Genomic DNA, 11,363 nt, shown 5'->3' on the forward strand with positions numbered 1-11,363 from the left:
ACTAATAGTCATACGGGAAATTGTGTGTGTTCCCTTATGTGATAAAATTTTTATTTAGGAAATTGAAATTTGCTCATTTAAGTCATAAACTGACCTCGCCCGCTTTGAATTCATGCAACCTGCCACCCTGAGCCTGATGTACACTCCCTTGCGAGTCACAAACCCTCTGGTCCCTGAGTTTACCCTTCTCAGACTCACGAGGTGCCTAGGAAATCCACTTCCTCTCCAGCAGATCCAAATCCAAACATCCTAAAATTTTCATTTTCCCCTAATGGAGTCATAAATGGATTTTTTTTTCAGTTGAACTTAACCCTAATCTTAAAGCAACACAAAGGAAGACTGTTGGGTTTTCCACAGTTTCTGAGTGTCACTCTTCCTTCCTACCCACTCGGGGAGTTTGGGTGGGAGGAAGTTGTACATTACAGTTAGATTTGTAGCCCGCATCCTGTCTCACCCGTGACAGGGGCCTTGTTGTCTAGGAAAGCCTGCTTACGCAAAACAATGTGTCATACCCAATTTTACAGATTTTATATATCTTTTAAATTTTTATTTTTTTCTTTTGAGAGAAAGAGAGAGAGCACTCTCATCCACCATTTCACGCCCCACATGCCTGCGACAGCCAGGGCTGGGCCAGGCCAAAGCCAGGAGCCAGGGATGCCATCCAGGTCTCCCATGTGGGTAGCAGAAGATCGATAACTTGAATCATCACTTCTGGCTCCTGGGGTCTGCACTGAAGGAAGCTGGAGCGAGCAGCCTGATCTGAGTAGCGAAGCCAGGCATTCCAGTGGGGGATGCAGGCGTCCTAACTGGTGTCTGAACTATGGAGCCATGCCGGCCCCTTGCTTTTATGTCTTTTTTCTTTTTCTCTTTCTTTTTTTTTTTTTTTTTTCCTTTTTTTTTTTTTTTTTTTTAGATTTATTTATTTGTCAGGCAGAGTTACAGAGAGAGGGAGAGACAGATCTTCCATCTGCTGATTCACTCCCTAAATGGCCACACCAGCTGGGGCTGGGCCAGGCAGAAGCCAGAAGCCAGGAGCTAGCTTCCTCTGTGTCTCCACGTGGGCGGCAGGGGTCCAAGCACTTGGGCTACCCTCTGCTGCTTTCCCAGCCATATCAGCAGGGAAAGGGCAGCTGCTGCTTTTATATTTCTCAGATTGGTTTATATATCGATTATTTCTTCTTTCACATTGAGATCTGTTTCAATATTCCAATTCACTCCTTCCACCGTTCCCCTTGGGTAAATGGGCTCCGAAAATGAGGGGCTACTGCAAGATCAGAGCACTTCCTTCTGGGTGACACTGCACAGTCACTTAGGCCATCTCCTGTGTCATCAGAGTCTCTCACGTGGTGGATTTTTACCCCTTTTACAGGTGAAGAAACTGAGGCTCCAAGGGATAAGTGATTACGTCAGGGTGTAAAGCCAGCTCTTCTGTCACCATGTCCTGTGTTCTTCTAGCACACACAGGGTCACATCTGAGAGATGAGCCTCTCTGGGTTTCCAGCACGTGGTTCTGTCAGCTGGTGGAGCCAGGGAGGCACAGCAAAAAGCCTCAGCTTCCCCATTGCAGTCCTGCTGTGGCCCAGGCAGGGGCCTCCAGCAGGTGCCTCTAGCAGTGTGGCTTAGGAAGTGACCTTTTCACTCTCTGATCTACACTTCTGAAAACCATTTTCTTCTTGCAGGGGACCGTGGGGCCATTATTATGTGACCATTGGCAGAACTGCTGTAGGAAATTCATTAGCTTGAAAGGAACAGACTCACAGCCGTCACATCGGGAAACAGAAGGCAGAGCATCAGTTATTAACAAGAGATTGCCTCGGACACCCGAGACGGGAGTATTAGTGGGGCTGCTGGGAATATTATGATGCAACGAACAGGACCTCCTGAAGCTACCCTGAGAGCGTGAGAAGCCATCACTCCCCCACAAGAGTTCACAGGCCCCGGGAGAAGGATAACTTGCCAGTCTCGCTCAGTCTTATTTTTACTAAAATCCTAAAACCTAACAGGCGGCAGATTTGTGCACTGTCAAAACACCAGCACTTGTGATTCATTAAATGCAACCAATCTTTCCCAAACTTTCTAGAGGTGAGCCTCAAAGCCAAGTTCCTAGACAACAGGTGAGGAGTGAGATCTGAGGGCTGCCTCCAAGGCCAGAGGACCAAGCCCTCCAAGCCAGGCCAGAGGGGACCTCCCTGGGGACCTGGACAGCTCTGAGAAGAGAAGGTCTGGAGAGCTGGGTGGGAGCGAGAACCAAACGAGAGAGCATTTCCTGAGCACCTTGGTGAGCACCCACTGAATCTGCAGCCCAGCCACTCTGGTGAGTGCCCTGTTGTCTACTGCAGATGGGTAAACTGAGGCCGCTGCTGCTCAGAGTCACACAGGCTTTGCCGGGTCAGCCCCCACCTCTGACCCCACCTCTGCGCTGCTCTCCCTCTGAAGGAGGGGCACTTAGAATCCAACCGGGGACTGGTGGTGGCACACACAGAACAGGAGAGCTGAACAGCAGGGAGTTAGGAGGGGCTAAGGGAAAATATATGAGGGTACTTCAGAAAGTGGAAATCAAAAACTAAAGAAAGTGAGAAAGAAAGTTTTTTGCACAGCAGGTTAAGCCACTGCTTGCAATGCCAGCACCCCATATCAGAGTGCTGGTTCATGTCCCAGCTGCTCTGCTTCTGATCCAGCTCCCTGCTAATGTGCTGGGGAAAGCAGTGGAGGATGGCCCAAGTGCTTGGGCCCCTGCCACCCATGTGGGACACTCAGGAGGAGTTCTGTGCTCCCAGCTTCAGTGTGGTCCTGCTCTGGCAGTTGGTTGCACCATTCCTGGAGGGACCACAATACCAGGTCGATGCATAGAGTGGACAGAGCAAGCTCCTATTCCAACTCCTTGCTCCAAAAATCCATTAATATATTGGCCTCGTATAGAAGAGGTATCAGACGTTAAACGGATAAGAACATACTATTCTTGATCTCAGCCAAAAGGCTAAGAAGTGATTCAGAATTTCTATAGGGGAAGCTTCTGATGGAAAAATGAAGATTTTCCTTAAAACTTTTTGTAAGAGCGATATGATCCCCCCAAAATTGGCATAATAAGCAGGAAGTGATTACTGAAAAAAAAATATATAAATATATATATTTATAAATTTATAAAAATGTGCATTTGATTTACATAAAAGGCTAAGTGAGTTTAATAGAAGAGCAGAAGCTGAGGAGTTGTGTCAGTTTGTTTTATTTTTCACATCTCTAACCATCCGTCAGTGCAGGCTCCAGAAGTCAGACCACATGGGCTTCAATTCTGGCTCCACCATTTCCGAAGTTATTCTCAGCAAATGGCCTCGCTGTCTCATCTCTAAATGAGGGCAATAATCTAGGATTTATCTCACAGGTTGTTGTGTCACGTAATACTTGCCAAAAAAGCACTTAGTACCTGATAAATCGCAAACACTCTCAATAAATATTACTTACTTTGATTGCTACATAAGTTATAACCAGCCTATGGATTTTCAGCCAGGCTTCTATGTAGTTTTTCTCTTTCTTAATTCTTATTTAAGATGATCTCAGCAGCAATGGCTGTTTAAAGTTATAAAACATGCCAACTTCTTGGCATCTTGGCCATCTCTCAATCTTGGCAAGAGAAGGTATCAATAGCAAATAGCAACATATTAATAGAAAAGACATTTTGAAGTTATTTTAAGCTATTCTCCCATGCCTCAGAAATCAAATATTAAAAATACGTAATAGCTGAAAGAGATGAACATAAAGAAAATGCAAAGAAATAATTATTGAATGGACATAGACTTGAATCATTTTTGAGAAAGTGTGTTATGTTCTCATCAAATTTGGGAGAAAATGAGCTATCTGAAAGCCATTTAGCATTTGACTTCGGATGCATTTATGGGTGTATGTGATGTAAGGCATTATTTTGGTTATGGATTTCTCTCCTAACAGCCCCCTTTCCTGTGGCAAGCAGAGCGGGAAGAAGAGGCGTCCAGTGGAATAGACAGGGGAACCATGAGGCCCCAGCAACGCGTCCACACGGGGCCATTCCCTGCTTCTCTGCGCTTACAGAATTTTATTTGCGTAGAAGAACTGCAGGAGCTCTGGATGACAGTGGCTCTGAAAGAAATTAGCAGACGTACACGTGAGGGAGGGATCGGTATGTCTCCTACACAGCCGTTGACGGCAGGCCGAGGACAGGCAAACGGGAGGGCTACGGCTCGCCGTCTGCAGTCAGCCAGTAACCTGAACAGGAATAGCTGATGCCTCTCCCAGGGTGTATAGCCATTTTGGTTGCATCATGGGACAATTGCAATTGGAATATAATTGGCCCGAGGCATTTTCTGGGGAGTGACTCACCGTGTGTTTGAGCACATTTGGTGTTGGAGATTAGGGGGCCAGGACCCTGAAGAGCATCCTCTCCCACCCTCGCTCCCACCCTGGCTCACTCACCAGCTGTCGGCAGAGTTTAGGGTTCCTCTCGTCTTCCTCACTCTGGAAGCTGAATTCCTTCTGGTGTTTCAGATATGGAGAACAGGCTCGAAAAGTTGTTTTGCAAGCCTGACAAAAATATTACTTTCTTACCGTCAAAAAGATGAGGGAGTTCCAGAATCCCAAGTCCAAAAGGCTGTCCCAGGAGGCTGTCCCCTCACTGTGGTCAGGGACCACTGAGACCGTGAAAGTAATGCCCAGGTCATTTGAAAACTTCAATCTTAAAGACACAAGCCTAAAAAGCAGCCCTGTCGCCGGCGCCACGGCTCACTAGGCTAATCCTCCGCCTCGCGGCACCGGCACACCAGGTTCTAGTCCCGGTCGGGGCACCGATCCTGTCCCGGTTGCCCCTATTCCAGGCCAGCTCTCTGCTGTGGCCAGGGAGTGCAGTGGAGGATGGCCCAAGTCCTTGGGCCCTGCACCCCATGGGAGACCAGGAGAAGCACCTGGCTCCTGCCATCGGATCAGCGCGGTGCGCCGGCCGCAGCGCTCTACCACGGCGGCCATTGGAGGGTGAACCAACAGCAAAAGGAAGACCTTTCTCTCTGTCTCTCTCTCTCACTGTCCACTCTGCCTGTCAAAAAAGAAAAAAAAAAGTAGAAAAAGTAGCCCTGTCTGTAACTTGGGAACTGGTAGGGCGGACGGAGCTTTGCAGTGTATCATCACCTGTGCTACCATCCCATCAAAAGCACTGGAGGAGCAAGCATTTAGCCCAGCAGTTAAGACACCCGCATCCCGCATAGAGTACTGGCTTCGAGCCCAGGCTTCGGCTCCCGAGTCTAACAAGAGTTCTGCAGATGCAGAACTTCTAGAGACAGCCGCGGTGGTTCGAGGGATAGAGACCTGGATTGAGGTCCCAGCTCAGGCTTCAGCCTGGCCCAGCCCCAGCCATTGCAGGCATTTGGGGAATGAAGCAGCGGATGGAAGTTCTCTCTCTCTCTCTCTCTTAAATAATTTAAAACATCGTAAAAGCAGTACTGAATTCAGTCTCTCTGCCCCCGCCTCCGCACTGTCAAGGACGACAGTGGTTTGTTAGAACCCTTTGCCCCCAGTAGCTTTGGGCCGTTCACCCAGGCCCACTCCAGAGCAGGCCAGAAGGTGAGCCAACCCTGTGAGGATGCATCTTCTCTAAGGGTAAAGCAGAAGTTCCAGTGAGAATGGAGAAGCCGGGCGCTATGACAGAATCTATCCGGGCAGGGACACAACATCCTCATCACCTGATTACACCTGCCCCTCTGCCCCGCCCCCAGGAACTGGAGCTTTTCTTTTCTTTTCTTTTTTTTTTTTTTTTTTTTTTTTTGGACAGGCAGAGTGGACAGTGAGAGAGAGAGACAGAGAGAAAGGTCTTCCTTTGGCTGTTGGTTCACCCTCCAATGGCCGCCGCGGCCAGCGCGCTGTGGCCAGCGCACCGTGCTGATCCAATGGCAGGAGCCAGGTGCCTCTCCTGGTCTCCCATGGGGTGCAGGGCCCAAGGACTTGGGCCATCCTCCACTGCACTCCCTGGCCACAGCAGAGAGCTGGCCTGGAAGAGGGGCAACTGGGACAGAATCTGGCGCCCTGACCGGGACTAGAACCCTGTGTGCCGGCACCGCAAGGCGGAGGATTAGCCTATTGAGCCGCGGCGCCCGCTGAACTGGAGCTTTTCTAGCCTTGACAGGGCACTGGGGCTGAGCAGGTGGGACAGGAACACATGGGAAATAACCATCTTGTTGGGAGAGACTACACATGGAGGAAGCCTCCTTCCAGGACTCACGCAGTTTTGTGAGTGCATGTTCATGGCAAGACCCCCGGGGGCCTGGCACCTCCACCCTACAGGGCTGCACCACAGCTCCCTTCATGAATAAAACAAATTCCACGCGGTTGGCTGGAGAGGCGCGGGCTTACCTTGGCAACCTGGGGGTTTCTGTCCTGTAAATGGATCAGGAGGCAATCTTGTGTCTGCTTGACCTGTCTGCTGAAAAACTTCTTCCACTTCCTCCCAGCAAAGGCAGCCAGTTGCCCAAACAAAACAAAGGCCGAGTACCGCACTCCATCATTCTCCTGTGGGACCCAAGTGGCCAAACAACAAAGAAGCCATGCCGTCACCAAGAGCCACCTTCATCAGAGCACGCCAAGGTCTCTGGTCCCAGTCGTCTATCCACCCGATCTCCTGCTCTTAGCCCGGGGTGGGGGTGGGGGACAGAGTGGAGAGGGCTGAGGTCCCCAAGGAGACAAGAGGATTCCCCTGGGGGTCACTCAAGCTACCTCCAGCTTCCTAGATTTGTCATTCATTATTCCAAGCTTTGAAGACGGAATCCACACATATAGCTCAAAACTCAAAATAACCTAAAACATCAATAAAGTAGGCTTCCTTCCTGCTCCTGCCCACCTGCCACCAAATTCTCCTCCCTGCAAATTAATAGCATCCTAAGGTTTGTGTGCACCCTCCACAGTTAGGGAAAAAGCGCGGCCACCTCTGCTGTCCCTGGTCTTCACACGCGAGCAGGTGCACTGCAGACTCCTGCAATGCCCTTGATTCGTCCATCGACCTGGAAGCTCTTTCCACACCACTGCCTGCAGCACTCCCCCTTCTTCCTTCCTCTATGCCCCTGTATCATGGCCCATTCAGCCAGTCCTCTGCTTATAACTCCCAGCATTTTTGCAAGTCACCCCTCTTGACTTTGACCAGAGCTTCTCCCACCTGCAGTGGAAACACAGCTGTCTCCCCCGCCCCCCAGCACCCTTCCTGCTGTCAGTCTAACTGTTGATGGGTCCCTGAGCGCATGTCAGCAGGCCCGGCCATCTCTGTGTCTCCGGGATAAGCTGTCAGGGCCATGTGGCTCCCTCTCCAGGCGAGCAGCCCGAGGCCCAGGCTGTCACAGCGACTTGCTCAGGGTCACATGATCAGAAAACCAGAGTAGAACCCGGGATTCTGACTCTCAGTGCAGAGTCTGTATGTGAAGGCTCCAGGTGAGCTGGAGGGAATGGGGCTGGAGCAAACCTCATAAAGGGGGAAGAAAATTGAGGTCACAGACATGGGGCGAGACCAGGATGCCTGATCATTTTGTGAAGCATTTAAACACAGTTTTTATTCTTTAAATTTATTTGAAAGGCAGTGTAACAGAAAGAGAGAGAGAGAGAGAGAGAGAGAGAGAGAGAGAGATCTTCCACCCACATGGTTCATTCCCCAAATTTGCACAACAGCTCCTATACAAACTCCAAGCTTTACAGTTTCCACGGTGTGAAGGCTGTTCCCCATTCTAGAGGTCGTGACTGGGGGTGGGAGGTAGGCCAGCCTTGCACACCGGCTGTCTCCAGCGCCTCCCATTTCAGACCACCCAACGTCCTCATGCACTTTTTACTCCACCTGTCTTGTCTTCTGGGAGGGGGCAGTTCAGGCCCCATGATCAGCAGGCCTGGTCTGGTCTCCACTGCCTGCCTCCGTGAGCCCTGAGCAAGCTCTCACCTTTCTGTGTCTTCACCTGCAAGGTGAAGTTCATTGCAGTGCCTACCTCCCAGGTTTATTGTGAAGACCACGTGACAGCACCCATGTAACCCAGAAAACGCTAACTACTGTTACTGTCCGGTTCATGGAGATCGCGGACTACGTGTAGGCATCCCCGGCACCCTCACTGAGCATAAATTCAGCTCTCCACCTAAGTGAAAGCAACCGAAGGGTAGTGGTGGAACCCCAAACAGCCTTTAGGCCCTCTGTGGGTCCAGCATGGTTCTGGCCTCTCAGCAAGCTTCGCGCTCGGAGCAACACGCCACCTGCGAGGCGCACTGCTAATCTCTAATTTTTCTGGAGTCGTCTCACTTACGTCATCTAATAAAGTCCTGGTCTGAAGGGTGATGTCCACGAAGAAGGAGCCCAAGCCTTTCCCCTGGCTCTTGCCCAGGATGATGGTCAGAGTCTTCACGCTCTCGTGGATGACCTCAGAACTCACAGGGTCGTACAATCCGTGCACCAGCAGGGCTAGCACAGCCTTCTTATACTTCCTCACCTGTCATCGAGGTTTAAGAAGCATCAGCAGCGTAGCAGTAGCTTCCCCAGGTGCTGGAAAGCAACTGCACATCTAATATCCCCGTAACCTACAGCTCTGACCCTGAGCCCTGGGCTCTGCTCAGGACCTATAGGAACAAATCTCGCCCAGACACAAACACTTCCATTAACCCAACCCAAGAGCCCAACTCAGTCTTGGAGGGAGGAGAGAGCAAGGTGTAGTGCACCCAGGGTGCAAGGCTGCACAGGGCACTGCAAGGAGGGTGGTGGGCTGGGACAGTTTGGGTGCTTGGGGAGAACTCGGTACCTTCATATGGGGAGATGAGATGGTCTCTCTTGGAGGAACTATTTTTAACTAAACAAGCATAAATTATTAAGAGGTCACTCAAGGGTCTGGTGCTGTGGCATAGCGGGTTAAGCCACTGCCTGCAGCATTGGTACGCCATATGGGTGCTGGTTTGAGTCCCAGCTGTTCCACTTCCAATCCAGCTCCCTGCTAATGTACCTGGGAAAGCAGTGGAAGATGGCCCAAATGCTTGGGCCCCTGCACCCACTTAGGAGACCCGGAAGAAGCTCCTGGCTCCTGGCTTTGGCCTAGTCGAGCTCCAGCCGTCATGACCATGTGGGGGAGTGAGCCAGCAGATGAAAGATCTCTCTCTCTCTCTCCCTCTCTGTAACTCTACCTTTCAGCTAAAATAAATAAATATTTTTTAAAAAATTAAAAACAAAAAGAAATCAGTAACACAAGTAAAAGTGGAACATTCACAGACTCATGGCATTGAAGCCACACACTCCTTACTAACTTAAAAAAAAAAAAAAAAAAAAAAAAAAAAGATGTCCTTAAATTTGCAGAGCTGTGTCTGTCCTGCCTGCAGCCGTTTCCCATGGCTGACCTGTGCTGATCGTGACATGACCCCTGATAGTTGTTCCCGTGTACACTCCCCCCCCCCCCCCGGGGCATTCCGGGAGGCTGTGACTTGCTCCCAGCCTATTGAACTTGACATAGGAGGCAGGAGAGGTTGGAGACTCTGGCAGAGGAGTGAGCCTCCTGCTGGCTACCAAGGAGTCGGCTGCCCTGTCGTGAGAGGGAGGCCTTGAGGCAGTGAGCGTGGTCCCCAGCGCACAGCTAGCAAGAAAACAGAAAACCCGGTCCTGCCGCCGGGAGAATCGCATCGCACCCACAAGCGCGTGAGCCTGGACAAGGACCTGAGCTTTAGAAGAGAATACAGCCGGGCCAGCACAGGGACAAGGAGATAGGGTGACTTGGGAAGATGGGTGGAGCCCCACTTTCCCTCCCTACCTTGTCCGGGGCCTCACGGGCCATGGTGCCCAGGCCTCGCATTGCCATGTGGCGCTTCTTAGCACTGGGGTCCCGAGCTCTCTCTGCCAGGAGGAGAAACATATTCTTCAAGGGTTCGCGCTTCTGGAACCTCAGTCTCCCGGAGACCTGGTGGGGGGTGAAAAGCGTCTGAATTTGAGGGTGCTCAGAGTTCCAGCCGCTGCAGGAGACCCTCTGCCTGCCTGCGCAGCTCGGCCCCTTAAAGACACCTGAGTTCTGCTGGAACTCTTCGAGTCTGAGCTACACGGTGAAGAAGCTGATGGAGGAAGAGGAGGGGAGGGAAGGAAAACCACGCAGGGCTGGTGTTGAGGAGGGTCTGGGGGAACTATGGAGAGAGGTGCTCTCCCGGCTGTGGTTTCTAAATATTCAATATTCATTTTTTACTTTTATTATTCAGTTGGCAACCAGTAAAATTCTTCCCACTGTATCTTCTTGTCATCCTATAAACTTTCTGTCCATGTTAAAAGAACTGGCATTTGACCTGCGTTGTGGCACAGTGAGTTAAGCTGCTGCTTGCAACATCAGCATCCTATAGGGGCACCAGTTCAAGTCCCAGCTGCTCCACTTCTGATCCAGCTCCCTGCTAATGCACTTGGGAAAGCAGCCAAAGATGACCCAAATAATTGGGCTCCACCCACATGGGAGACCTGGGTGGGGTTCCAGGTTCCTGGCTTTGGCTTGACCCAGTCCTAGCCTTTGCAGCCATTAGGGGAGTGAACCAGTGGATGAAAGATATTGCTCTCTCTCTCTCTCTCTCTCTCTCTCTGTAACTCTTTCAAATAAATAAATAAATCTTAATAAAAGAAGTTTATTTAAAAACAACCACCATTCACTTGTTTTCAGGGGGACCTCAGCAGAGCAGGTGTAACTACAGCCCAGGTAGGCACAGATCTGCTGGGAGGGGACATTCAGTCACAACGAAACGTTGATGTCAGACCTTGGAAAAGAAAGAAATGATTGAAGTCCTTTTCTTCATGGGCTGGGAAGCAGGGCTGGGAGAGGGCTGGCCCAGCATTCTCCTCTGTGTTTGGTCCATGGAACTGAAAAACAGAATCATCATAAAAGTCACAAATGCTCTTCCAATGCCTCATCAGCAAAAACACTGTCATCGAGGCAGGAATCCTGAGTCTGTCCTTAGGAACCTTTCACCCAGGGCTTCCTCCAGGTCTCCCATGTGGGTGAGAGGGCCCAAGCACCTGGGCCGTCCTCCACTGCTTTCCCAGGCTCATTAGCAGGGAGCTGGATCGGAAGTGGAGCAACCCATCCCCGGAACCGGCGCCCACATGGGATGCAGCACAGGCTGCTGCTTAACTCGCTACACTACAATGCCAGCCCCTCTCTGTAACTCTTACATAAATCTTTAAAAATAAGAAAAAAGGAACTAGGAGTTAAGTCAGGGTCACAAAGTGGGGGCTTTGTGTCTCGAGCTTGTAGCTTCTCAGGGACTCCCATGACCCTCACGGTCCTTCCTGCCTGCAGCTCCTCGCGCTCCAGCCAGCAAGTTCAGCCTGCTACACCCACCCCACCAAAGCAAGCGGATCCCTCCCAGCTGTTGCAGCA

The 11,363-nt window shown here is 50.8% G+C and overlaps 1 protein-coding gene and 1 non-coding gene across 3 annotated transcripts; both read right to left on the reverse strand.

The window, feature by feature from the left end:
* Window positions 1–2,801: 2,801 nt before the first annotated feature.
* Window positions 2,802–2,989, reverse strand: LOC133767389 (U2 spliceosomal RNA). The gene has a single exon (XR_009866871.1). It is a non-coding gene; the product is annotated as a U2 spliceosomal RNA (small nuclear RNA).
* Window positions 2,990–4,056: 1,067 nt separating this feature from the next.
* MRO (maestro) lies at window positions 4,057–10,839 on the reverse strand. Of its 2 annotated transcripts, XM_062200279.1 has the most exons (6): window positions 10,741–10,839; window positions 9,765–9,911; window positions 8,283–8,465; window positions 6,367–6,522; window positions 4,444–4,551; window positions 4,057–4,110 (listed from the first exon to the last, which is right to left on the reverse strand). In XM_062200279.1, the coding sequence occupies exons 1-6, from the start codon at window positions 10,837–10,839 to the stop codon at window positions 4,057–4,059; spliced, it is 747 nt and encodes a 248-aa protein (XP_062056263.1). The 2 variants fall into 2 exon arrangements, with proteins under 2 accessions (XP_062056263.1, XP_062056264.1); XM_062200280.1 differs by lacking the exon at window positions 6,367–6,522.
* Between the last annotated feature and the right edge of the window lie 524 nt (window positions 10,840–11,363).

The sequence above is a fragment of the Lepus europaeus genome, chromosome 9 (assembly GCF_033115175.1).
Source record: "Lepus europaeus isolate LE1 chromosome 9, mLepTim1.pri, whole genome shotgun sequence".
Lineage (NCBI taxonomy): Eukaryota > Metazoa > Chordata > Mammalia > Lagomorpha > Leporidae > Lepus > Lepus europaeus.

Coding starts and splice junctions, on each gene's coding strand:
- MRO (XM_062200279.1), bottom strand. CDS start 10,839: ATGGACCAAACACAGAGGAGAATGCTGGGCCAGCCCTCTCCCAGCCCT. Junction 8,466..9,764: donor CCCGTGAGGCCCCGGACAAG/GTAGGGAGGGAA, acceptor CCTCGATGACAG/GTGAGGAAGTATAAGAAGGC. Junction 4,111..4,443: donor CTAAACTCTGCCGACAGCTG/GTGAGTGAGCCA, acceptor AATTTCTTTCAG/AGCCACTGTCATCCAGAGCT.